The 13216-nt window shown below is 46.7% G+C and overlaps 2 protein-coding genes across 2 annotated transcripts; both read left to right on the top strand.

Moving 5' to 3' along the window:
* Positions 1 to 3697: 3697 nt before the first annotated feature.
* On the top strand, positions 3698 to 8193 carry LOC145976345 (uncharacterized). Its single transcript, XM_083107409.1, has 2 exons — positions 3698 to 5604; positions 7722 to 8193. Exons 1-2 carry the CDS (start codon positions 3698 to 3700, stop codon positions 8191 to 8193), a joined length of 2379 nt encoding a protein of 792 aa, XP_082963535.1.
* A 2870-nt stretch (positions 8194 to 11063) lies between these two features.
* On the top strand, positions 11064 to 12323 carry LOC145976344 (uncharacterized). The gene has a single exon (XM_083107408.1). The coding sequence runs from the start codon at positions 11064 to 11066 to the stop codon at positions 12321 to 12323; it is 1260 nt and encodes a 419-aa protein (XP_082963534.1).
* Positions 12324 to 13216: the final 893 nt, after the last annotated feature.

Here is a 13216-nt window from a genome sequence, read left to right as displayed (position 1 = left end):
CCCACGAAGTGATCAAACACTTAATTATTCAATAAAACAAACATTTATATGTATTGATAATCATACTTGGGTAATTGTTCACTATCACTATCTCACCTTGAAAATCGATGAACCTAGGCTCATTCGACGCGTTTTTACTCGAAATAAAATAATCTGGCAGATAAAATCGTCGCTCTGCCCCGCGAAGTGAGATATTCATCGTTAAATTTAACGAATTTTGAGGTTAGAATATCTGTCATACGGACGAAGCATAGACTTATATAACTTCGTCCGTATGACAGATATTCTAACCTCAAAAATCGTTAAATTTAACGATGAATATCTCACTTCGCGGGGCAGAGCGACGATTTTATCTGCCAGATCATTTTATTTCGAGTAAAAACGCGTCGAATGAGCCTAGTTTCATCGATTTTCAAGGTGAGATAGTGATACTGAACAATTACCCAAGTATGATTATCAATACATATAAATGTTTGTTTTATTGAATAATTAAGTGTTTGATCACTTAGTGGGACTAATAGTATACTTAGAAATGCATGTATTATCATAACATTTTTTCATATTATGTTACAGTGTAGAAATGTATGTAGCGAGATCAGATTTTTGAGTTGACATGGTGTATATGATATTCATTATTATTGTTAATTGTATGATTATGTGTATAAATCTTGTTAAATTTAGTTGAGAGAAATGTCAATTAGTGGGCAATTATTATTTAAAATTAATTATAACGTCTGATTTAAGCTTTTATAAGTATGTGTGTATGTCAGATTTTGGATGCATAAATGTATAAATGTGGTATTAACTGTTATAGTTGACTGAATATTTATATATTATGTAAATTATTAATATTTTTGTTTTGTTATAGGTAATATTCTGGCTGAAATGCTTGTTTAATGTCTACCTGTCAGATTTTAATTATTATAACAACTAGCTGTTGCTTCGACTCAGGTGTCAGATTTGTGAGACTCGATACGTTCTTACTAATGGGACTGACAGTGATTAGATGAATATATGACCATGATGAAGAAAAAACCTTAGTTGAAGGACAGTGACAGGTATTAAACGGAGTTAAATGTGACAATATTGTTATTATAAACGACATATGTTTTATGGAAATCTACCGATACTGCAAGAAAGATACATTTATAATATAAGATGGTACTGAATTTTATTATTTCCTCTTTTTTTAAATTAAATAGGATATTTTTATACTGGATTCTAATATTTATAAACCAAAATTACTTTGTGTATGAAACTTATTATGTATTATTATTTATTAAAATTACCAGTTCTATTTCAGATTAAAAAATGCTGACAGCAACAGCCTGTATATCGACAATAATGTGGAGAGCCAGACTGTCATCATCGGAAGAGTATCCACTAATAAGGCACGGAAGATTCTTTTAAGCAAGAGTTTATTATTAATATCTCTGCTATTAGAATCCTGTGAAATATTATGGAAATATCAACGTTTATCCATTTATCTTTTGGACATTAATATAATGTAGGTTAAAAGTTGTTTAAAATTCAATCGACCATACTAGCCAAGTTAAAGATATTTATTTCTCTTTATAAATAAATATCTTTAACTTGGCTATTATGGTCGATTGAATTTTAAACAACCTTTAACCTTTGTTTATTTCACTAGCGATTGTAATAACTTTATCTATTATTCATATAATGTATATAATGTAATGACTTAATATAATGTTCTAGTTTATATAAAATGATTATTTTAACAAAATTTATATATGTATCTTCTTAATTAATAATGTTCAAGATATGTTATTTTAATATGTTTTATATACGTATATATACTTGCGTGTACTTTAGTACTGTGGAACATATAAATTTGCAAACTATTTTAAGATGTTCCATATCTCGATTTAAGAAACTTTCAGGAAAAACTACTTAATAGACTACACTCACATTTCGCCATTTAAAAAGAGTCTTAAAACTTCTTAAAACAATTTTAAGTTTAAAATAATTTTGAGATGTTTCACATTGTATGGGCCTATTGATCATAATAATGTTCCTACACAAAATTTTTATTTTATTTTAATATTACGAGAAGGTTTAATGTATTCAATATTACATAGCATAAGATCTCTACAGAACATGTGTTCTAATTTGAATGAAATGATCTCATTTTGACTTCGAATCTAGATTAAAAAATTATCTATAAGATTATTTAAAGATGTATAAGAATACTTTTTTCGAGAATTGTACTCCCCATATCATATATCCTTCACTTTTTCTCATACTTTTATGCGTTTTCCTTCTTTCTAATATACAAAAATTTCGACAATGTGTATATTATTTAGCACCTACAAGAAATATTAAAAGCTACAGTACATATATATATACATATATATCTATATTGCTTGTAAATTTTTCATATATTTCTTATTATGTATATATATTTTAGATCATATTTTGTATATTATACGATAATAAAAATACATATATACAAATGTCGTCAAAATAATCGTTTTATATAAAATGACCATGTCGCCATAGTATACAATTTACATATATTATTGTACATAACTTTATACTGTCGTCAAAATAGTCCATCTATAATTAATTATTTATACATATTTATTAACATGTAAAATCTAAAAAATAATGGTAATGTATACGTCAAACAGTCAATGTACTTTAATGTATGCAATAATATATATGATTTTTATGATATTACGCGGTGTCGTTAAAATAGCCGATCCATAATTAATTGCCTATACATATTTATTAGCATGTCAAATCTAAAATATAATGGTAATGTATATGTCATACAGTCAATGTACTCTAATGTATGCAATAATATATGGTAATTTTCGATGTCGTCAAAATAGCCGATTGACATATATATATATGTATATATGTATATATTAATAAAATAATAAATATGTAATAATAAATATATATATACATATAATAAAATATATATGTGTTCGAAACGCATCGAACATTAAAAAAAATTAATTATGACTCTCGTAATTGTGCTCGACTAAAAAGGAAAGTCGAGGGTCCGACCGTTCGTTCAGCGTCCCTGGCAGCCGATAGCGAGATATCTCTTTGTCCGCGCAAATCCAAAAACAGCGCTCGTCCTTCTCGAAAGATCTAATAACAACAAAGCATGTTAGATCGATTTAAATTTTAAACGTTATCTCAGTAACCGTCGAGTGCTTGAAAAATCTGGATCTTTCGAGAAGGGCTTGAGTATAAATTGACGCGATCAGAGAGCGCTGCGCCTTTTGTCGAAAAGTCTCCGACGCGCTCATTTCGTTCTCGAATATTAAAAACGCTCTTTCCGTTGCTCGCGGAATATAGTGATTCTCGCCGTTGCTTGCAGACTCTATAAAATTCAGCTTGACTTTTACGTATTGAAATTATACTTTTCTTTAGTCGATCGTTATTCTCTTGTCCGCTAATTAAAAGAATGTGAATGTATTAAGACTTTATATTTGTGTGAAAATAGAATAAACTCTGTACATAGATATATACATATATATCGGGACTTATCCTTCTCTTTCTTTCGCGCCCACTCCCCGGTCTATTCTCGCGCTCTCGCAGACATTTGCTGGTCCTTCGAGCCGGATCGCTTGTCCGGTGCCGTGCAGTGGAGTGAGTGACCGTGCCTTTCCAATGACCTTCTGTGCTGCTTCTGATAGTGTCACCTGGAAGAAGAGCCATGCCTAAGGAAGGTGAAGGTCTTTTGCGTACTCAGTACGAACTTCACGGGCGAATAGCCCGAGCTTACGACAACCTGCGGAAGTCGGGCGCCGCTAACATGACCATCGGACTGGTGGAGGCGCGCTTACAAGCCCTCGAGACCAATTGGTCGAAATTCGAGGCCAATAATGAGAGGCTGATGATGGATTACTGGGCGGCCATCGAGAAGCACGAATATTTCCGAGAGGACTTCTTAGCAACCGTGGAGGAGACTTACCTCGACCAGAAGGGGGTATTCTTGGAGGAGTTGCGCAAGGCCAAAGCGGCCGTTCCCGAGGTCGCTCCTGCTGCCGCTCCCTTGGATGCGTCTCTGTCATCGTTCACCCACCGAACGACGTTGCCGCGGATACAATTACCTCCGTTTTTCGGGCTCTATCAGGACTGGCCTTCCTTCCGGGACCTCTTCAGCTCCATCATCGGCCAGGACACCGCTATCTCCCAGGTAGACAAGCTGCACTACCTGAGGACGTGCCTGAAGGGAGAAGCAGCTTTATTGGTAGAAGATCTACCAGTCACCGGCGAGAACTTCACCCGAGCCTGGACAGAGCTAACTCGTCATTACGAGAATAAACGCCTCCTGGTTCGTTCGTATCTCTCTCGCTTCTCGTCGCTTCCGGTACTGAAGGGTGAGTCCGCTTCTGAATTGCGCAAATTATTGCACGGCGTTATCAATACGGTCAGCTCACTCGAGAGCATTGGTCGACCGATTACAAGCAGCGAGGACTATTTCGTCTACTCGGTAACTGAAAAACTCGATCCCCGATCGCGGCGTGAATGGGAGCATTCGGTCAAAGGTACGACGGAGCCGCCGTCATACTCCACGTTGAGATCGTTTCTTGAAGAAAGATTGCAAACTCTCGAGGACCTTCAGTCCTCGAAGGCTACGCCGGAGCCCGCTTCTTCCAAATCGAGCGCTTGTTCCAATCGATCCGCGCGCGTACAACACGCGCGAAAATCAGAATATAAGCGTGGTCGTTGTTCCGCCTGCCAGCAAGATCACTACATAATGTTCTGCGACGGGTATAGGTCGAAAACCGCGGCCGAGAAGAAACAGCTGGTGGAAACTGCCAACTTGTGCTTGAACTGTCTTGGCAAGCACAAAGTCAGCGAATGTGCATCGAAGAAGGCTTGCTCAGCTTGTGGCGAAAGGCACCACACCACACTGCACGACGCGTGCACCGCATCCGCGATCTTAAAGACATCGCACACTACGCGTAATCCGCCGAACGTTCCCGTCGCCGTCTTGCTTGCGACCGCACGCGTTCGCGTAACGGATCGGTACGGAGTTACGCACGTCGCTCGCGCACTAGTGGACCAGAGCTCAGAGTCCTCGCTCATCTCCGAGGCATTGGTGCAGCGCCTGAGACTCGCGCAAACACCCACATCCGTCGCAGCGTTCGGAGTAGGCGGAAAGCAAACGGGGTGTGCCCGCGGCCGAGTAGCCCTCAATCTATCGTCTTTAGGAGATGGACCAACGGTGAGGGTCTCGGCATTAGTATTTCCTCGGCTAACAGTGTATGACGGTGGGATCAAGGCCGACTCAAATGCTTGGAAATATCTTGACGGACTGGACTTGGCGGATCCAAACTTCCTAACGGCAGATCCGGTGGACATTCTGTTGGGCGCGGACGTTTATGCAGCCATTCTTCAGGAAGGCGTTCGCAAGGATGAACCTCATCAACCTGTGGCGCAGGAAACCTCATTGGGATGGATTCTCTCCGGCTGCGTCAGCTCTCCGACGGCATCGCGCCGCGCTATCGCTAACGCGTGCACCACCGAGGAAGATCTGTCGGCTCTCGTCCATCAGTTCTGGCAGCAGGAGGAGCTTCCCGTCCAGGATTCGTCTCATAGCCTTGAGGATCGAAAGTGCGAAGAATTCTTTCGCCGAACATACAGGGCGATCCTGAAAAACGATCCGTCTATAAAATGACGTATTCCTGACACCATTCTAAGACAATTTTTCCTTTACCAAAATTTGATTTGAAGCGTAGTTTTTGAATTATTAAAGGAAGTTAACGTATGACGGGTCGAATACAAGAGGCAGGCAAGGGTGGCGCGATTCACCGTCAGACGCGGGTGCTTACGCGGGGCGCCTGCTGCGATCAGCTGGTCGCTATATACATACAGACACACATGCGAACACATACATTCTCTCTCTGTCTGTCTGTCTGTCTGTCTCTCTCTCTCTCTCTCTCTCTCATTCGCTCACTCACCTGTAATTTTTTTTTCAATGATTTTCGATCATTGATAATAAATAGTTAAAAATAAATAGGTGAAATAGATAAATAAATAAATAAATAAATAAATAGATAAAATAGTTAAATAAATATTTAATATTAATATTTTATATGATAATAGTAAAAGTAATAAATATTTTAAAAACACTTATTTAATCTAATTAATTTTTAAATAGATATCATACGATGTATGGATATCACACATTCATGATAATAATAATATTAATATGTTAAATGTTTATTATGTTTACCGCATTCTTCAATCACACATGATCGCGTTCATAGCGCCAGTAGTACATTAACCTACCGCAACCTACCATGACAAAAAACTGCTTGCAGTCGCCAAATAATTATCGTCGCATTGTCGCGTCGTCGCGTCGTGTAGTAACGTGTCCGCGCGTGTTTCTTTCATCGAGTGATTTTTAATCGCCAACAGTTATTATTCGACAGTGATTAATAGTGATTAGTGATAGAGTCATTAGTAAATTTCTCGTCTCATCGAGTGAGTAAATAAATGTGATTACGTTAAAGTTTATAAAAGAATACAGTTCATGAAAGAAGAAAAACTTTCAGTTAATAATTTAGTGTGGATTTCTTGTCTTTTGCAACGTGATATCTACGTTAAATTTGAGAACGTACGATCTATCGGAAAATTCATTTCTCCTTGAAGCAATTACAGCAATACATCAAAAGTCATCGAACAAGGTAATGATAACTATTTTTTGACGTTATGTGAAAACAGATCTCGGGAAGTCAGAGGGACAGTGTGTCAAAGGAAATTCGTGAAAAGAGAGGGGTTTTTAGTGGGTAGGGAGTACCGAGTTGGTAATTCGATTTGGTACTCGAGTCCCACATAACTCACTGGATCGACCGGTGGGTATGCATAAAATGCATTTTCCCCTCTCTCGTTAAAAAAAAAAAAATTACAGGTGAGTGAGCGAATGAGAGAGAGAGAGAGAGAGAGAGAGAGAGAGAGAGAGAGAGAGAGAGAGAGAGACAGACAGACAGACAGACAGACAGACAGACAGACAGACAGAGAGAGAATGTATGTGTTCGCATACTGCTCCTCCGTGGTGTGCCACCTTGCGTGGTGGAGGAGCTCCCCTTATCGTTGGGGGAGGAGTCTAAGAGCGCACCATTGCACGTGTGAGTCGGTGTGAGCATGTGTGTGCGTATGGGACGCGGTCGGCCCCGGTGGATATTCCCGGCAGACTAATCAAGGGAGAGTAGTAGCCCCCCGACCGCGGTGGAGAGGTGACGTCGGTACCTGACCTCTGGTCTGGAAGACGTCGGAACGTAAGTCCCGGACTTGTCCAGGCAAAGTCGGCCTGAAGGGCTATGTTTAACGTGGAAAGACCGCTCCCTCTCCGCTGGCGGAGCCTATGCCGGGGTTGAAGTTGGGTAACTGGGCGTGTGTGTGGAGGATTACCTGGCCAGTATTTCCTCATACCCGAGCCGGGCGGGGTAAGTCCCGGCACCGTCTAGCCCGAGGTATAAGTTACTCGTGGCTCGGAGCCACGGGGCTCACTCGATAGGGGTGACGTTAAACCTATAGCATCATTTTGTGGACCTGGCCCTCTCCAGGAACCTTTTTCCAGTAGAGTCACTGTGGGCGACTAGGGTTGGCCACCCGAAAGCCGCTTCTCGGTTGTTGCTCACTTCCATTAGGGTTATTAACTCGGCAGAGAAGTAGCCCTACTGCGGTAGGCCTCCCATGATGGGCGAACTGTCGTTATCTTTTTGTAGGTATAATATGGAAGACTATTGCATCATCTTTGGATTGGGGAAGGAGGTGGTGGCATCGCCACCGATCAAGGGAGCGCCTGACGGGAGGCTTCGTGACCCGAGGGCCACCACGTACGTGGATACTCCGTGTATGGGGAGGTCGTCGGCGACGGAGAACATCCCACAGGCGGTGGTGACCGAGGTCGTGGAGGCAGTACGCGGTGGGGTGGAGGAGGACCCTTTCAGGAGGAGCAGCAAGGTAATGCGCTCCCCCCCTAACACCGGATCTGGAACTGCCGGGAGGGAGGGCCCGGAAGTGTCGCCGAACATCCTCAACGCCGGTGATCTTCCGAATATTGGAGGATTGCTGCCGGTGATGAACATCGAGAGGATGGAAGCGGCGACTCTGGATAGGACAGGGCGGGCGTCCACGCCATATGAAGGTATGCCTCTGGGGCGGGTTCTATTATTTTTGTTGATGAGCCCACCTTGACCGGGGAGGGGGGTGAGATGGATGAGGCTTCCTCGTCCGCCTTGGCCCCCTCCAAGGCGGTCAAGAGGAGCAGAGGCCCCGAATCGTCCGGGTCGGAGCGCTCGACCTCAATGACTGAGGACGAGGGCTCCACCACGAGTGCCGGCTCGAGACAGAGGAGGAAGAAAGGGAGACCACGCACCACCAATATAATAGACGTGGTTAGAGCGAAAGAGAGAGAGAGAGGGAGGAGGAGAGGAAGAGAGAGAGGGAAGAGTGGGAAGAAAGAAGGATGGCGGACCCGAACCTTGTCATCCCGCCGGCCGCCAACCTGCCCGGCTTGGAGGACGTGATGGGGGAGCTGGAGAATCAACCGACTCGCGACGTCACATCCGAGCTGATGCAGGTGGTGCGGACGATCGAGAAGGTGGCTACGACTTCGAAAAACTTGACAGGGAAATACGTCAGGTTGTTGAGGATGGCTGCCCTTAAGATCCATGCGGGTCTTAACATACTCGCATACAGAATACAGCAGGAGCGAGATGGAGAGGGGGAGGAGGTGGCTAGCCTTAGGAAGAAAATCAGGGGGCTACAGCTGGAGAAGTGTAGGATGGAGAAGGAGGTGGAGCAGGCCTCACACCACAGGAAGGAGGCGGAAAAGATAGTGAGAGAGAATGAGGAGCTGAAGCGGAAGATGGGAAGAATGGAGGAGGAGCTCAGGGACGTGAAGGAGAGGCTCGTCGATGGGATGGATGGGGGTGGTTGGCGGGCGGAGGTGGGTGACAGGATGTCGCGGCCCGGAGGATGCGTCGAGGGAGGAGAAGGCGACCCGTGCCTGGGCCCCAGGCCCCAGCGCGGGACTGATTGAGTGGGGGGGGCTATTGGGGGCCCGCTCTCCCCTCACTGCAGGCTAGGTGGACAGATGGGGGGCTAGAGGGAGGTTCTGGGACCTGATGGCCTACCTGGTGCTCCCCCCTCCCTCCCCCCATCCGGCATAAGAAGAGGCCCCGTTCAGGGGCCGCGGCGAGGGGGGCCCCGGTGTGGAGCGGGGAGATCTCCCACCGGGACAGAACCCCATTGGACGGAGCCGGGAGGCGGACGAGTGTCCTCCCTCCCGGCTACAACGAGGGATTGCGGTGGGGGAGTCGCGGAAGAATGCCTGTGGCGTACCCGTGGATCTCCCGTGACACCGCGGTGGAGGACACCCGCAGGGGTTTTAGCCGGTAGGAGTCCGGCATAACCCTCTCTCCCTCCCCGGGGAGGGGGGGTATCCAGGAGGATTTCCCCTGCGTATCAAAAAAAAGAAAAAATGTATGTGTTCGCATGTGTGTCTGTATGTGTATAGCGACCAGCTGATCGCAGCAGGCGCCCCGCGTAAGCACCCGCGTCTGACGGTGAATCGCGCCACCCTTGCCTGCCTCTTGTATTCGACCCGTCATACGTTAACTACTTCCTTTAATAATTCAAAAACTACGCTTCAAATCAAATTTTGGTAAAGGAAAAATTGTCTTAGAATGGTTTCAGGAATACGTCATTTTATAGACGGATCGTTTTTCGGGATCGCCCTGTATACTCGTACTCCGGAAGGTCGATACATGGTTCGCCTTCCGGTACTCGAGCCACTGCCGGATCTCGCAGCCACGCGCCAATCCGCTCAGCGAGTCTTGGCGAGCATGGAAAAGAGGTTCGTTCGAGAGCCTCATCTGCAAGACTTGTACAAAGATTTCATGAAGCAGTACGAGGATTTCGGACACATGAGCCCGGCTGACCCTCCGACGTCAAATCGAATCGGCTACTTGCCGCATCACGGCGTCATGCGCGAAGCTAGCTCCACAACCAAGCTGCGCGTCGTATTTAATGGCTCCTCAACCGTATCGTCCGGAACTTCTTTAAATCAACCTCCTGATGGGGCCAAACTTGCTGCCGCAGCTCGCCGACATTCTAGCAAAGCGGCGACGTCATCGCTACGTCTTGGCAACGGATGTGGAAAAAATGTATCGTCAGATACTAATCCACCCTGAAGACCGCGACCTGCAAAGGATTCTATGGCGTTACAAGGAGGTCGACAAAGTTCGTGAGTATCAACTTAATACAGTTACTTACGGACTCCCGTGTGCTCTATTTTTGCCATGCGCACTCTCCGCCAACTCGCGGCTGATCAAGAGGAACGATATCCCCGCGGCGCCGCTATCATCCGCCATGACGTCTACATAGACGACGTTCTCACGGGCGCAGACACCAAGGAAGAAGCGTTGGCATTGCAACGGCAGCTAATTGATCTCTGCATGGCGGGCGGTTTCCCGCTACGGAAATGGTCAACGAACGATCCCACGCTCTTGGCTGACATCTCCATCGAACATCGCATGAGGCAAGAAATTCGCGCGTGGCGGCCACATGAAACCCACGCGACGCTCGGACTCCAGTGGCATCCAGCCACTGATTGCTTCTCGTTTGCGACGAGGCACATATCCGTGACGTGGATAACGAAGCGCTCCGCTCTCTCTCTAACGTCACGCCTCTTCGACCCGCTCGGATGGCTGGCTCCTGCGGTCGTGAGAGCAAAAATTGCTCTTCAACAGATCTGGCTCCAGGACCTTGGATGGGACAACCCTCTCGACGACATCTTGGCCAGGACGTGGCACAACTATCAGACGGAACTCCCGCTGTTAGAGCAAATACGAATTCCCCGGTGGATGGGTTATCACACGGCGAACACCGAGATCGAGGTGCATGGATTTGCTGACGCCTTCTAGAGCACCTACGTCGCTGCAGTCTACCTACGAATAAAGAGCGAGAAGTCTTGGGATACGGCCTTGCTCGCTGCAAAAACAAAGGTTGCCCCAGTCAAACAGGTATCATTACCTCGCCTCGAGCTCTGTGCAGCGGCACTCATGGTCAGGCTAGTCTCTCGCCTGCGAACTGTGCTCGAACTTCCACAGGCCCCCGTGCATCTCTGGTCGGATTCCACAGTGGCTCTTGGATGGATAAGGGGCCATCCTGCTAGATGGAAGACATACGTAGCCAACAGGGTAGCCGAAATCCAGATTACTTGTCCAAACGCGCGATGGCACCATGTTCCCGGCCGGGAGAATCCTGCGGACTGCGCTTCCCGCGGTCTGTCACCAAGTCACTTTGTCGACCACCAGCTCTGGTGGCAAGGCCCTTCGTGGCTCAAGGCGGATGCTCACTCTTGGCCAAAGGCCGCCGTTACGAATACCGAGGAGGCTCTACCAGAAGCACGAGTCAAGGTCCACGCAAGCGAAGTAACTGAGCCGCCCGTGAAAAAACCTGAGGAACTGCTGCGATTCTTCTCTCTTAACAGGCTGCTGCGCGTGACAGCCTGGTGTCGACGTTGGCTTCCCCGACGTAAAATCGAGAGCCAGTCAGCCGCCGATCTTAATGGTGCCTATGGAGCAGCTCTATCCAGGACCGAGCTCGATGCAACTCGACTGTTATGGATCCGGTTGGCGCAAGCCGGAAAATTTAAGCTGGAATTAACAGCTCTACGACAGAGTCGAAGCCTGCCAAAATCCAGTCCACTTATTCGCTTTACTCCTTTTGTAGATTCTGAAGGTCTACTCCGTGTGGGTGGACGCCTGAAGCATGCGCTGCTAGCCTATGACGAGCGACACCCCATCATCCTGCTTAGCGACTCTCACCTTACACGACTCGTCATCGACGCTTGCCATCTCCGCTCACTTCACGGTGGAGTTCAGTTGACCTTGGGTCTGTTGCGGCAACGTTATTGGATTCTTCGAGGCCGCGCCATCGTCAAACAGCGAATCCACCAGTGCGTGACGTGCACGCGATGGCGGGCGGCGACTCCCCAACAGATCATGGGCAACTTTCCTCGAGAGCGGGTAACACCGGCGAGACCATTTTTTCATGCCGGGGTAGATTATGCCGGACCCATTCTTTTGCGGACAACCAAGGGGCGAGGTCATAGGACTAACAAGGCCTTTATCACCATCTATGTCTGTCTGGCTACGAGAGCCGTGCATCTGGAGGCCGTCTCAGACTACACCGCGGACGTCTTCCTAGCAGCGCTACGCCGATTCATCTCCCAGCGTGGCGTGTGCAGCACCATCCGCAGCGACTGCGGCACAAACTTCGTCGGGGCCGACGCTCAGAGCCCTCTTCACGGCGAGTAATCCGGAGCGACGTGCAATTGAGCAGCGGCTTGCGGCAGAGAGCATCCAGTGGAAGTTCAATCCACCATCAACACCCCACTTTGGCGGCATATGGAAAGCCGCCGTCAAATCGGTCAAACACCATCTGCGCCGGGTGTTGGGGGACGCGAAGCTAACATACGAGGAGATGAGTACTCTCCTCGCTCAGATTGAAGCATGTCTTAATTCCCGGCCATTACAGGCTCTCTCAGATGATCCCGACGACCTCGCAGCCTTAACGCCAGGGCACTTCTTGTGGGATCGGCGCTGACAGCTATCCCGGAGCCGTCTCTGGTGGATCAATCTTTCAATCGGCTAACCCGCTGGCGTCTCCTTCAGCAGATGCGAGACCATTTCTGGGATCAATGGGCAAAGGAATATCTGCATGGACTTATCCATCGTCCTAAGTGGTGGAAAAGGAGCGAGGACTACAAAATCGGACGACTGTGTCTCATCCGCAATGAGATTACTCCGCCGACGCGGTGGCCTTTGGCGCGCATCGTGCGAGTCCACCCAGGCGAGAATGGACAAACTCGCGTCGTAACCGTCGCTACCTCGGAGCTCACTCGACCGATTGCGAAGCTAGTCCTACTACCTCAACGCGACAACGACCTTGTAGAAGGGTCGTCGTCTCAATAGCGACCACATCATTCTTAATTTTTTTCTTTTTTTTCTCTTCTCTTTCTTTTGTTAATTTTTTTGTTAATCACTGTAAACAATCATCTGTCCTTGTCTGGCTTCGATTTATTAGCAACCGTCACCATAACTAACGGCATACGTCTCCGCCTCGATTCTCGACCGCCAGCAGGAGCATACCGCGCATCCATCGCTCAAGTCGCCTAATTTCACCAAACGCTTTCGGCGAGGTGGGCGGG

Source organism: Camponotus vicinus, unplaced genomic scaffold, assembly GCF_025532165.1.
Source record: "Camponotus vicinus isolate PSW18456_S1 unplaced genomic scaffold, iyCamVici1.0 SCAF_8, whole genome shotgun sequence".
Lineage (NCBI taxonomy): Eukaryota > Metazoa > Arthropoda > Insecta > Hymenoptera > Formicidae > Camponotus > Camponotus vicinus.
Note: the sequence above shows the minus strand (reverse complement) of the source record. Positions and strands in the feature narration are given on the sequence as shown.